Source organism: Monomorium pharaonis, chromosome 3 (genome assembly GCF_013373865.1).
Source record: "Monomorium pharaonis isolate MP-MQ-018 chromosome 3, ASM1337386v2, whole genome shotgun sequence".
NCBI lineage: Eukaryota > Metazoa > Arthropoda > Insecta > Hymenoptera > Formicidae > Monomorium > Monomorium pharaonis.
This window is the reverse complement of record NC_050469.1, coordinates 26380046-26395045: the sequence shown is the minus strand read 5'-3', so window position 1 is coordinate 26395045 and position 15000 is coordinate 26380046. Positions and strand designations below refer to the sequence as shown.

At 38.8% G+C, this 15000-nt stretch overlaps 1 protein-coding gene across 4 annotated transcripts in view; it reads right to left on the bottom strand.

Moving 5' to 3' along the window:
- Positions 1-644: 644 nt before the first annotated feature.
- Positions 645-15000, bottom strand: part of LOC105838065 (serine/threonine-protein kinase minibrain) — an 85896-nt gene continuing 71540 nt past the window's right edge. For all 4 annotated transcript variants that reach the window (XM_028194341.2, XM_028194345.2, XM_028194356.2 and 1 more), the window contains exons 4-9: positions 11174-11342; positions 10791-10958; positions 10386-10672; positions 10142-10288; positions 9498-9927; positions 645-7126 (exon numbers count right to left, since the gene is read on the bottom strand). In XM_028194341.2, coding sequence (XP_028050142.1) covers positions 6648-7126; positions 9498-9927; positions 10142-10288; positions 10386-10672; positions 10791-10958; positions 11174-11342 — 1680 coding nt within the window. In that variant the 3' untranslated portion in view covers positions 645-6647. The remainder of the gene's footprint in view (positions 7127-9497; positions 9928-10141; positions 10289-10385; positions 10673-10790; positions 10959-11173; positions 11343-15000) is intronic.

Here is a 15000-nt window from a genome sequence, read left to right as displayed (position 1 = left end):
TTATTATCAAAGAATATAAAAAATATTTCAAGTTTATATACCACTAGACACCACAGACGCGTGCTTCGCGCGCGCTACTTAACTTTTTATTTTTTACCTTTTAAAAATAAATTACAACAATAAATGTATAGATAATATTTATACAAATTTGACAGCTGTCAAAATTCAATTGCAATGACAGCTACTCTTGCAACACGAAGTAAGCGCAGCGAGAGAATCAATTGGCATCGCGGAAAAGCGACAACAATGATCTTCGAGAAATGCGAGCAATCGACTTTACATGCCTTTTTTTAGATAGGATAGGATATGCTCACTTTATACGCATTTTTGTGTCTCAATAATTTGTTCGTCGAATTAGAGAAAGAACAAAAATGTCTTGAAAGTATTTATATCACGAACGCGCTTTATTCTTTTCACAATATCAGTTCTCGCGCAAGGATGGCGCAAAAGGTAGTGGCAGCGGAAAAAAAGGTAACAGCAGAAGGTGAAGATGCTTTTGTTTATTATTAACCTTATGTAATATCGTTTCAAATTTTCAATTACATTATTATATATAATAATAATTATAATAATCATCATAATAATGTTATGACAATGTATACACGTTAGATACAAGTTCATTTTTCTCCATGGAGTTTTGTTAATTTTTTTTCATCTTAATAAATCGGTTTTTTGTTTCTTAATTCACATTTTTTCACTTTCGCTCTCTCTCTCTCATACATGCACGCATACATCCTCATGCGCATTCTCTTTTTTTCTTCTCGCTCTTTGTCTCAATCATCCCTTATATTTTTTTGTCCCGATTGGCATGCCGAACGAGACATCGAGATATTATCATTCTTTCATGCTCGATTCTTAAAGAACGCTCACGCGTCTCAGGCGCAACTATCATTTCTTTCTCTCTCTCTCTCTCTGTCAGTCGTATTATAGTAATATTTGTTTCTGAACACAATGCTTTTATGACGTTAGGAAACTTAGGTTACTTTACTTCCCCGCCGCAGCAACATGTTCCAAAGATCTTGTGATCCAGTTTCCTTGCGAGCGCGCTTCGCGAGCAGGCTTTGTCAAAGGCCGCAATGTGCGACTCGCGCTAAATTTGCAAGCTGAAATACAAGGGTGAAAAGTACCACGTTATACAAGTAATGCGTCGCCGTTACTTTTCTTTTTTTTTATAATAACGATTTAATGTTACCATGTTTTTATGATGGTAATAACGTCGAGATTAAAACAGTCACTTTGTTAGTACATAATTACGATTTTTTTTCCTTTCAATAAGTAACACGTAATAAACGCGAGTTCAAGTTGTCAAAAGTAATTATTTTAATCTTGGTCTTATCATTACCTTTATGAAAAATTGTAACATCATCATAAAACTGGGATATTATAAAAAAGTAACGCTAATGCATATAACCGATTACTTCTCATCCTTGTTGAAACTTAATCGCCGAAAAAAGAAATACGAGCGAAGCACGCGAAAGAAACATTTCCCACAGCGTTGAACAACAATTTAAGAATTATATGCGCGATCGAAAATTTATAAATACGTTAATCCTCCATTGCCCAAATTATTCGTTGAGATTTCAAGAAGTCTTCAATATATACAAATATAAATTAGTGTTTGAAGAACAGATATCTCTCTCTCTCTCTCTCTCTCTCTCTCTCTCTCTCTATATATATATATATATATATATATATATATATATTCTTTTTACACAAAAACAAATAGACTTTTATGTTACAAAACTTAAAAATTACAATAATATAACTGCTTGAGGAAAATATGAACAGTAAATTCAGTCAGCACGCGATTTTAAAATTACGCTGGGCAACAGATGATCAAAGAAAGTTCGTTGAAAAATTACTTTCGCGCTATAAACGTTTAAAAATGCATAAAAATGTTACATGTATACGTGTGTTAACTAAGATAAATAATCATTAAAATATATTCAGTTATCGTTATTCTCTTGTTCATGATCCTTCTGCGAATAAAATTCCCTCTTTTATATAAACAAAAAATATATATATACATACATATGCAAACATACACATGCGTATATGCACATGTATGGGCGTATGCAGTAACAAATCATTTGGAACACGAGTTACGGCTGGCTCTTACGCTATTAAATGTATACGTCTGTTGTCTGCTAATTGGCTTAAATACTTTGCATTTTTGCGACAGCTGAATGGAGTGGACAAATTCATCCCGAAACGGTGGCTCTCGAACTCGAAATAAAGCGCGCGTATCGGAAAGCGAAAAGAATCCTAAGGGGGAGTTCTTGTCCTGTTCGCCGGGCTTTCCTTCTCCCATTAGGAGAGGCTGCTGCATGTGCGTTTTTAAAAAACGCACTCCTTTGTTTTTCTCTCTCTTTCGCTCTCTCCCTTTCTCTCTTTTTCTCTCTCTCGCACAAACAAAAAAATTTCTATTTCGCACAGCTCGTTTACCCCGCCTCGCAGCGTTCGATGCATCATACATCGTTTTAAATTGCTATTTTTCCCCGATTCGAGAATCGTACCCTACCGCGGCTATCCGTGAAAAAATTGTCCCTAAACTTGTTCGGCCTGGACGCCGGCGGTGTCCTTTAGCTCTGCTAAAAACTCACGGTCTGCCAAAAAGGAAGGCGACTAGTATTTCTAACTTTCATGCGAATTTCAACGCGAGCAGTCTTTTTTTTTGCATTACATTAGGTGAGAAAAATTTCGATCGCGTTGAGGAAATAGGCTCGGTCAACTTCCGGTGTATCTTCTCGCTTACAGCATTTTTCGAAGACAAGTTTTCAAAGAGTCATCTATGCGGTCGGTGGAAGAAAGGAAGAGACAACGATTATTTTGAACGCCTCTTCTTTGATACTAATAAATGATCTTCGAGAAATTAATATGAATACTGATAAATGACTCCCACACAGCACAGGTCTCCTGATGACATCCATAGGACATTCTAAGGATGTACAATGTCGATAGAAGTTTTATGGATTCTATGAATATCGTGTGTGCTGTCTGGGCTATGTCGCCGTTAGGTCAATCTAACGATCTTTATTTCAGGATCACGTTCTGGTGGAAGCCTCGAGAAGCGGTTGTCAGCAACGGTGGTTAACTGATTTAATTGCGACTTAGTTCCAGCGTTCTACATGTCGTATTTCCATCACCGCAATTTTGCGACAGTTTAAAAATTACGCGCCGGTCGCGCGTTCCTCCTGACAGACCGTGCGTCATTATAACCGATCGATCACTATAGGTAAACGATAATAATCATCCAGTTAAAACCAACAATGCTGTCAAAAGGAGAACGATGCATTATCAAACGCGGCGCTGTGCCCAGCAGTCCGTCGAATTACGCACACCTCTCTCCAACAGAGAAAGGACCGACACCAGGCCTCCGTTATTCCTCTTGCACGTGATCGTCGTCGCGCTAGGGTGCAATTTAAATGATTCGAATGATAAAAAATAGTTCCAAATATGCAGAGGTTTCCGAATGGCGTTTCTCTCCGAGAATGTGAACACCGTTGTTTGCAGGACTAGTGAGCACAGCGTGTAACAAGATGAATTCGGAAGAGGGCACGTGATATATCTATATGTATAATATATATGTATATATATGTATAATGTATAGTATGTATTTATAATATTATATATTATACATATTGTATATAATATACATAATATGATATATATTATATATACATATATATTTTCTATACATACATATATCGCACATTGTCTATATTTATAGAGCGTACTGATTTTTGCCGTTCAACAAGGTATTATTTACGAAGACGCCCAGAATTTATCATAGAAAATCCTGGACATCCCGCCATTTAATCTCTCTACATCTAACAAATCATATCCTGTACAACTTCAATTGCGGAAATTATCAAAAAGGTCATTGAGGTAAGGTGCGACATATCCCGTTTTACATTTCTTTTTTTTTTAGATGATTTTTTTCGGAAAACTGTTCTCTCTTCGCTCTTTATTTATTTATGTCATAGTGAATCTATCTATTTTAAGCATTGCTTTCGAGCTATCTAATCACAACACAGACTCATTACGACTCTTGAAATTTAATGTATCTTAAGCACCGATTGCCGTAAATCTCAATGCGATATAAAAACATTTATGGTACAAGTGTCAGTGGGCTTCGTATTCCTATTTGTCCGTTGGTTGATTTACATATTATTAGATACTGTTAGAAAATTTGTTTTCGTTCGGTAACTTATTATAAATTCGAGTATAACAAACTTCAACATCTGAGTTGCAATATAGAATCGTCTCGTGTATATCTCATTAAATCGTATCTGCAAATGTTCTTGTATTGCAGGTGTATAAAAATATACAAATCATTCGAAAGGCCGCACGAATAAAATGATTCTTAGCAGATCGAATGGCTTGTGAAACGTTAGACTTTTCTCAGCTACTCGAAAGTATCTTATATTTCTCATATATTTACAACTAATACAACAAGAATTCAAATCTAAATTTCACAGTGAGACTCGTTACTTTTCCAGAAAATACATTGTAAGAATTCTCTTGGTCGTCTAATACTCTCTTTTTTGGCCAAGCTCTTTTGACAACAGTCGCAGTCATGCAAACGAAATTGCTTTGCCGCTGCTTTATATTTATGCATTAAAATTTTCGTACAAAAAAGATCGCAATTAAAATGTTAAAGATGACGGTTATATTAGGAATTATACATGTAGCTTCATTTATCGGAGACCACACAAAAAAGTAATTAAAATGAGATATTACATCTTAAAATAATTTAATAATAGTAAATCGATCCGCCAACAAAGAAGATTACGCTTGTCCGATATAACGTAATATAATAAATGATAATATACATAAATTATTCTCTAAATGTTACAGTCTCCGCGTTTATGTGTGTGTTATCTTTTATATGAAAGAGTATAAAAAGCCGCAAATATATAAAATATACCTCGTAAACAGACTTGATATTTCCATATTTTATAGAAAAGCAACATGCATAATTCTTTAAGATTTCTTTCTCTTTATAGCATATATTATTATTATTTTCTATTAAGTCATACTTTTTTTCTTTTGTAACATCTGGGTGGTACAGGGATTATGGTTGCATTTTAATGGTCTGCCTTCAGGTACTATACTACACTTACAATTGGTAGTTTCATGACAAAATGTGATTGATGATAATAAGAAAGAAATAATTAATTTCTATTTTTGTTCGTCATCTAGTCTTACAATACATAAATAATAAAAAGATCGCATTTTAATCGATATTAAAAATATTTTGGCCGAATAAAAGTAGAATCCTCCATATAAATAAAGGAACTATATTACGATTGGTGCGAATGGCATAAGCGCAACGACCATCGGGGCAAAACGGCAAAAATCAATGACGATTGGCGTTGGAAACATGTGTATGCGAGTACGCACGTATTGTTTATTATAAAGTATCTAGTTTTTTTGTATGATTATATCATTCTTGATCGATCTTACGTGTATGCTGCTTTTTTAACTTTCTTATTACTGCGTTTTTTATGTATAAATATGTATTGTTGTTAAGCCGCGCAAACCTCGTTTGTTTAAAGTCTTTTCAACAACAAACTGACGTTTGCAACATTCTTGTCTTCCATTAAAGTAAATAAAAGATCAAGTTTTATAATGTCTGTGTTTGTATGTGTGTGTTTTTATCTCCTCAAACTTAAAAGCTAAACCCTAAAGCTGCACTCTTATCATTCACCTAAGTGTATTGTACAAATAACTAGCAGTCAACGCGACTGTTTGCTCGCAAATACTTGCTAAACCGTTTACATTCGTGACATCGTGTATAAAACTCTATTGGAGTACATGCTTACATTGGTAATTCTTATTTCTTCTTTCTCTTTTTTTACGCGGTAATAATAGTAATTATCACTTTTTCGCTCTCTAGGCCACACAGTTTGGTTGCCGAAAGTTTTCCGCTCAGCCGTTTCTGCTAAAAAAAACTGCTAAGAGTGTCTGTGGAAATCGGGCAGGACCCGAGAGGCCAGCTGGGTTCATCCTCACTAGACCATTACTGTCTGTCCGTGCTCGAAGCTTTCGTCAACATCTTCCGTGTTAGACACATATATCCATTCTCAACGTAGGGCCAGTCAGCTTGATAAAAAATACGAAAAATTCAGCAACGTAACAGAAATTAGAGGTTTCCTCTTTTTTTCCTCCCATCGCATTCTCCTCTACTTGTTGGATCTCTCATACAGTAGTTAACGCCGCCGAACTTAGGGTACTCTTTCGTTTCTATGATCTCTTGATAGAGATTTGTGCTTTGTGATTTGCAGTTTCTTTGGATTTTCCGGAAAATTTCGTTTGCATTTTTCAGAATTGTTCAGCCAAACCAACATGTCCGAAAAATTTCTTGAATCCATTGCCGAAGTTGAGGCTAATCGCGAGACACCGTGTTTTTTTGTTTTCTTTTGACTCTGTGATGAGAAAGCGGCATCGAGAAATGACTCTCAAGATGTTTCTCAACATGCCATTTATCCGTTCTTCTGTCGTTTTCTTGTCAGTGCCACATTGTGTAGCATAACATCCATTCTCAAAGCATACCGTCTTTGTAAATTAGCTACTCATCTTTTTCACGGTCTTGCGTTCGCGACAAGCTGTATTGTCCACCGTCCATTGCCCCTCCTTACCACTTAGTGGATAGCGACTGGGCTTTGTTGGACGCATACTCCGACCATCGGGCTGTCTTCTCTCTCTGGATCTCGCTGGTTACTGGACGATACCGTTGACGGTTGTCTGACCATACTGTGTGTATCAGTAGCCGAGTAGCCGTAGTTGTAAAAGTTCTGCTGTTGAATCATCGGTGAAGTCATCATTGCAGGCAGATGGGGTATACCAGGAAGAATTAGGCTATTGTACGATCCAAGAGAGCTCTGTATCAGGGAGCTGTCCATGGATTGCATGGACATCGGGGCGGACGCGGGCACCCCAGTGGCCGACGTTGATGGGTAGCCCGTTGTTATGGCACGCCGACTGCCCGTGTGACGGGGTGAGGACTCGCAGTCCATTGGCTGGTAGCCACCACCAGGGACATTCGACGCTTGCAACTGCTGCAGACTGCCGCCGCCGCCACTGCTGCTGCTGCTGCCCTGTCCCGACATGGTTACCAGTCCTGGGACATCGAAAAGAGAAAAAGTCAGTAGGAGAAGTAGGACATAATCTTCTTGCAATATAAATAAATATATATATATATACACACTAATGCCATAATCATCCACGAAAACCGCTCTAGCTCTTACAATCGAATAATCACTAATGGGAATAAAAATAAATAAAATTTCAAACGTCTACAGGGACATTTGCAGGCAATTTCTATCGCTATCACTTTTCCTTCACGCATGTTTTGTAAAGGCGTGACAATACATTCTTTAAATTTCAAACGAGTACTTGTTATTACTTTTCTTTTTATATATTTCTTCTTTCTATATAAATTTATATAGATAAGTTAATTGAATATTTGACAAGTAAATTACAAAATTATTAATCTTACTTTCTACGCAAGATTTTTATCCATTTTATTTGCTGTAAAATGTACATAATTATGCACTAAAGAATTATTCAAGTAATTTATATCAAATTATATTACGTTGTACAAGTAGCGTACATAAAAAGATATAAGATTGCAATTTATTTATTTCAACTGCGTAATAAATTTGCATCATGATCTTTTCTTAATTACATATATATAAAATTAATGTGCAATTGGGGTTTTACATTAGGCGAACTTAAAAAGGGTGTATAATAAATGCATATATGTATATATATATATTATTGACATATGGACAAGACTTATTTTACAAAAACGATTACAACTTCATGTCCCATTTACAGCGTTGCACTTGTAAAGTGCACGATGCAAGCAGCTAAAGCATGCACAAAAAAAAACTAGAAGACAATGATGTGAGAAACTTTTCTACAAAACAGAAATTCGCTTAACACAGATGCAATATTCTTAGTTGGAATATGTTCTGTATAATCATCCCTGACAACATTCGTGTCAACAATTTTGTCATTTTTAATCACAGCGAAAACACAAAAAACAAACATATTCCAGCAGTGACATGATGCTATTTTCTTTTTTTTTTTTGCTTTGTCCTTATGTTCTAAGATATAGTCATCAAAAAGGACAGTTTTGTGTTATAATGAATAATTGGCCTCACAGTATAAACGTTAATCATATTGATACATCGTGTCGATAAAGTTTTTAGGAAACACGGGCTAGCAATATCAATCCGTGTCCCAAAAAGGGAATACCTTCAAGCAAGCAAAGCTTCGCGCAATACATTCGAGGCCAGGATTCATCAGGGACATCGTTAGTCTTTTAGCGTGTGTAGGATTGTTTGTTAGATACAGAACTTACTTATGTTAGTAAGTAAGATTAGGGTTGGGGCCTAGGACAGGTCGTCGCCGCCCCGCGGATACGACAGTCATCGAGCCACGTATTGTCCCCCCATCATATCTACGGGCAACAACAACAAGTATCGTTTAGTTTTGCGCAGAAAATAAAAGATAGCCATTATATAAAAAGGGAGGATTACGATTGATCGCGGAATCAAGCGTACGCATTTTGACAAAATTAACATTTGTCAATGCAGAACAAATAATTCCTTGACATCGCCTAGTAATTATTTGACTACAATACAATCTTGGATTTTAAAGAAAAGATAATAATTAAAAATACCTTCAAGAAATTATAAGAAAAAAAAAAGATGGAGAATTTCTTATTTTCTGCACAAATCAAAACCTTCCTAAACTCTCAATAGAACTGTCCGTCTTGAGTTTTCTGTTTATATCTACCTTGTGCTCAATTACTCAAAGATAGTCAATAGACAGGTCAGAGATATCATTTGCCATTGATCAAACGCATCTTTTCTCTTTTAAATCGTTCGCAACGATTTTGAACATTGGGAATTCCTGTAAGCTCTCAAGAAATCTATTGCAGCCTGAACAGAACATGTGATATTGCGGTTAAATATTATAACCTGCCTTTTAATTATTATATTTATACAAAACTATCTATATATAATTAATGGGCAATGAAAAAAAGTTGTGACTTTTCTTTCTATAGCGGCGCCCATTCGCTGAGAAGACCGACTCAGAGAAAACTATAGATCAAATATATCATTAGGTGAAGTAATCAAATATGATATTAATAATGAATGATGAATGAAGTCAAGCGACATAGAGCCATACTTTGATAGTAAGATCATATTTCTCGCTGCAATAATCGTTTAAGGTACAGTTATTGTGACATAATGCAAACCTGACACGTTTTCAACTTCAGCTATCGTTATTTGAATCGTGATACCCGCGATGTGCGACATGGAAGTTACACAGTGTGACATAAACAAGACGTTGAAAACCTGCCAGTTTTGGAGAAACTCAGATGTGAAGCACATAAATGCGTATTCAGTACTTCTCTCCTCTATGTTACACAGTGATTCGGCAAAATGGGATAGCGCCAAATAATTGACCGGACTCACCGTGATCCTGGCTCATCACCACTGCCGGACTCGTACTCGCGCTATTGGCAGCAGCGACATTCGTGTTGGTCCCCTCATCGGCTGTCCTTTTAAAGAAGTTGTGCTGAAGCGCATAATATGGTGTTACCCGTGTCTTCGGATCGAAGTCCAACATCCGTACAATTAGGTCCTTGAACTTGAGATAATCGGACATCGAATGGCCTGGTTCCCCTATCCTCCTGCCGCCAGGGCCGCCGCTTTCGACACCTAGAATATCGTGTAAGCGCCTCGTGCCGGGAGGTTTGTATTTTTTACCATCTTTGGACTTTTTCAGCACGTACGAGCCATCCGTGGGGACTTTGTCAAAGTACTTCCGCGCCTTGTGCGCTTGGTCCAATATATGTTTCGGCGGCATTCCTAGTACTTCTACGATTTTATTCATCTGATCAACCTGCAAATTATATGAGAAATTCTTCATGCTGCCAAACGGAAATCCTCGTAACATACAATTTTAAATCGGATAGGTTAGTTGCCGTTGTAAATGTCAACACGGCTATAAACGATAGTGTCTCGTGCTAATAGATTACTTATCGAGACGTTACAAATTCGTCAATTCGCGATTAAAAATAAGAATCGATTTACGATCAGTGACGATCGGTCTTTACCTCGTTGGCCCCACTAAACAGAGGTTCTCCCGTGTGCATTTCTACTAAAATACATCCCAGACTCCACATGTCTATTGCGAGGTCATAAGGTATTCCTAATAGAACTTCTGGAGATCTGTAGAACCTGGACTGGATATACTGATATATCTACAAATGCAAAAAAAAGGAAGGCAGGTGAAAATTGCCGAACAGAGCGCGCGCGAATATCCACTAATTACTAATTAGCACTGTCTAATACACTCACTCTTTGTCCAAGTTGACACGAACTACCGAAGTCGACTATTTTTATCGCACTTCGTTTGGGATTGCACAAAAGAATGTTTTCAGGTTTCAGATCACAGTGAATGATGTTCAATTCCGGCGTAGACAGGAACAAGAGGGCAGTACACAGTTGCTGTGCAAACTTTCTTGTCAAGTTCAATGACACTCCTCGGAAATTCGTATTTCTAAGTAGGTCATATAGATTATACGATAACAGCTCGAATACTAGACATAAGTGATTCCGCCACATAAAATGCCTCTTCAATTTAACTGCAATCAGAAAGAGGGAAGGCGTTTAGACGTCGCGGCAAGCAATACCTTTTAACTGTACCGCGCGCTCGCACGCACACGCACATGCATACGCACACGCACAGCGTTACTCGCGTACCTATATAATACTTGTTGTCGGTATCCGCTCTGTTCATCATTTCCAATAGTCTAACTTCAATTTGCGCTTGATTGAGAAAAGGTTTCTTGTTCTTGATGATTTTTATTGCCACTTGCGTCTGCTCTTCGTGGTCAAATGCTTTTACTACTTGGCCGAAACTGCCTTTACCTGTAAACGTGTAAGTACATCAAATAATTATGTAGAATAAATTCAAGTCGATCTAAATAAGTGTAACATTTTCGTTAAACAATACGATTGTTAAAAATATCACGTGTCTATAAAATATATTTAAGAAATAAAAATTGTTGACTACATTATCAAAGAATCATCATGACATCATATTTAACTGATAAATAACACTTGTCGCTTTCTTTTCGTCTTACCTATTAACGAATCGATCTCGTATCGATCGAGGAACTTTTCCCCATTCTTGATGATATAATCGTGATTATCGTCGTCCCAGCCATCGTTGTAGAGTTTCCTTTCCTTCTTATGCGAGCCATCTTCTCCTTGCATCTGCTGCGCTCTCCTCTTCTTCTTCGCATAGTAAACCTGGAAGAGAAAATTAACGCGATCAGTCGCGATGCGACTTCAATACAAAATCAAAAATTTCGACAAGTTTCTACGCTCGATATAATAACAGAAACATTCAAGAGAATGATTAAAATAAATTAAATAGTTTTACAAATGTCATCTATTCGTATTCAGTCATATTATCTCTCTAATATTCATTTCTTTTATCACATCAGTGGTATCCCTCTCTCGTTTTCGAGAGTGCGAATTATATGCTCCCCATGTATCATTATTAAAAGCTATAATTTTCATCCGAATTTCGCATTGAAAACGGAGCCATTTGTCGCGTTACGATTCATATAATCGGCGTATTCATCGGGAAAGGATAATTTCTCTCGGACAACCGACCAATTGGCCCAAAAGTTCGTGCGCTTATCTTTATCAATCCGCCTAGTAAACGGGGTTACGTAACGAGCCACGCGGCCTCGAGGTTATTATTCGCGCATATAGGCTGTAGGTCCATGACGTTCTGCGAGATGAGGGGGAGGAAGGAAACGAGCGAGAGAGAGAGAAAGAGAGAGGGAGAGAGGGAGAAAGAAACTGGCCGGATCGATCGCTTATTTGTCCACGGTGTATAAATTACTGAAGAAAACGCAAGAACTCGTGTTCGCCATCATTCCCCTTTCCCTTTTTCCGGTCAGAACGGTGCCGCAAATCGTCCGCTCGTAAAAAAAAGCGGAATCGTATAATTCGCTGTAAATATCCCTCGCGTACATTCACAGGACGAAAGGAAGGTGGTGGTAGGACGGCCGGCGCGCGCTCCGCGAGAGGGCGGAAGGGGGAGAGGGGAGGGGGGAGGCGAGAGGCAAAAGGGAAAAGGGCGCAGAATCCGATCTGCCGCCTTCGTCTCGGGAATCGATATGCTCGCAACCACGTGAAAACCACGCCGTTGAAAAGCGACGATTCCGGCCACTTCCGCGTGAAATCCGCGCGCGTAAGGGCGATCGACGATCGGCGGCGACAATTGGGCCACCCCATCCCCGCGACAGAGGATCTCCGGGTTCTCCGCGGAAAATTTCGCGAGGAGGCGAGAAAAAGAAAGAGAGAGAGAGAGAAATGCGGAGAGGGAGGAAAAAGTGGGCGAGAAGACCCCTGCGCTCTCCCCCCGCGAATCGAGCAGAACGGTGGTTGTTCGGTTGGCACGCCTCCACCGGGTCATCGACACGGTGATGGTCAGCGCTGTATCGGCGTCTACTAGTTACTCTATTTCGGCATCGATTGTACCGTCGAAGAAGTACGAGGAGCAGTCGGTGCCACCACCGTCGCCGCCGCCTCAGCGGCGGCGCGGCTAATGAACTCGCGCCGACACTTCCACGCGAACGGGAGGGGTGAAGGGGGGGGGGACATCGAATCTGAGTCGCGGTGCTGGAGGCGCGAAATCACCGATTGGCACACGACGGACCGTTCATTTTTTACTTCGAAGCTTGTCAAAGCTTGAAAGACATTCGTCCGAATTGTCTTGCATTGCGGTAGGGTAGGGTTAATAAATGTCCCCGGACATTGAACCTCATTCCCGCATTTATGTATAACATGTCTGTTTCAAGTTTTTGTCACTCTTGAATTATTGGCACGGGAAGAATGTTGTTACAACTGGTCATAATAACTTCTTCGGTGAACATGACGCGGACTAATCTCATAGATCAAGAAGAAACCGAAGACAGAAAATGTTCGAGGTTGACCGTCCTAACAAACTTTCCCATGCGCTGCAATCAAGGCAAGTTGAAGTTCAGGCGAGATAAACTTGAAAAGATTTACGCCTCAGATATATAAATATAATTAAACCTCTAAGCAAAATTAGTGTTGTAGTTTTCATGTGCTGTTGATAGCAAATGATAGCAACATTTAAACGTTAGTTTACATATAATGCAGTATTAAGCAAAATAAAACGATACGTAAAATAATACTAATTTTACGTGCCAGTATATTTCGTAAAAAAAGTTAAAACCCTGGATTTAGTAAAAAAAAAAAAAGATCCAGTAATCTTATAAAAGTTTTCTTAATTTTTCTAAAAAGAAAAATGCCGGGATTTTTCTAGTGCAATTTGTAACGTTTGAATAAACGCGGAATGCGTAACAACGCAATTAATTCTCATTTGAGATTTGTGAAAACTTTACGAAAGATTGCTCAGGAATCCGCCGATGGGACTCCTCCAATAAATCGCTAGAGCATCGGCACTAAATGCCGTTCGAGAATCTTACGATGTTATCTTTACAAATTTGAAAAGTGTCTGTTACATTCTCACGCGTTCAAGAAAGAATTTAAACGTTTCCAAAACACATGTCCGTTGTGATTTACGCGTTTTTCCCCGGAAAACGCAACCGATCGGTATATCACTTTCACAGTTTTTAAATAGCGCCTACTATTTTTGCCGGTTCGTCCACAAATACGGCTGCTTAAAATATCATCTCCGAGAGCAAACCACATTTCATTGTTTTAATTTATGGCGGTTCCTCCTCCCCCTTCCCGCAGCTTGCTCCCTCCCTTCTCATTCTCTCCCCCGCCCCTCTCTCTCTCTCTCTCACGGATGAAGATAAACGGTGGGTCTCTCATCCTGATTTTCAAATAACGTCTACCGCTTTTCGTGTTAGCCCGTGAATTGAAAACGCTTAAAATACCGCTTCCGAACACAAACGGCATTTCTTCTTTTTAATTTATGGCGGTTCTCTCCGCGGGGGAGGATAAAATCGGAAACCGTCGCGGGGTCAGGCACAAAACTACCCCTTTTCCGTCGTCCCCCTTCCCTCCCGCGGGAAAGCTTTCCTCGCGCGAACGAAACTTCCGTGCTGTTTATAAAAGCATCCCAATGTAATCCGACGCGGTTAAAGTTTCAGCCGATCTGCGCGGATCTTCCTCTCCACGGAGGAACGACACCGGAACACCGACCTTATTTCGCGTCGATATATGGGTTACTCGGAAATTTAACTCGCACGCGCGCGCGGCCTGCGTAAACTACCACCATCCGATGCCGTGGTATTTTCTGGTCGAATCTTTTTTCATGCGCCAATCGAAAAAAAATAATTCCGGCTCCATCCGGGGATACCCGCGTTGTCCTGCGATGGCGAGATCACATGAGTGAGCCAGTCGATTCCGCCTAATTTCGACGGGCACGCTGCAGACAAACGATTATGCTAAATTATTTCCCTTTTGTATTCATTATTAATTTAATTTATATGTAGAAGAGAGAGAGAGAGAGAGAGAGATTTCTTCCGTTTCGTTGTTTTAAAATCGAAATCTTTACACAATTTCGAAGATTAATAGATATATTGTTTATTATCTAATGTGAAATTTATTCGATCGTCACACATTTATTTGCTGCTTAGCCGATTTCTTCATATCATAATTCCATTAAATTATTAATATATCATTACGTTCCTGTAAGAAGAGGAATGTCTTCAGAGCATCGAATGATAAACAAGGGAACATGTTTTCTTATGATACAAAAAATTCCGTATTAAATCGGTAATCTTCCGCATCAGTTTTCTTCATTTATACGAGAAGGTCGATGAGAGAATTTGAAAATAAATTCTTCTCGTGCCGACTGTCATCGTTTAATTCGGTTCGGTTCGACAGCGTAGGCGGCAGAAACTGGCGTTAAACGGCGCGAATTCATTAAACGGGACTCGCGATTTCGTTCTAC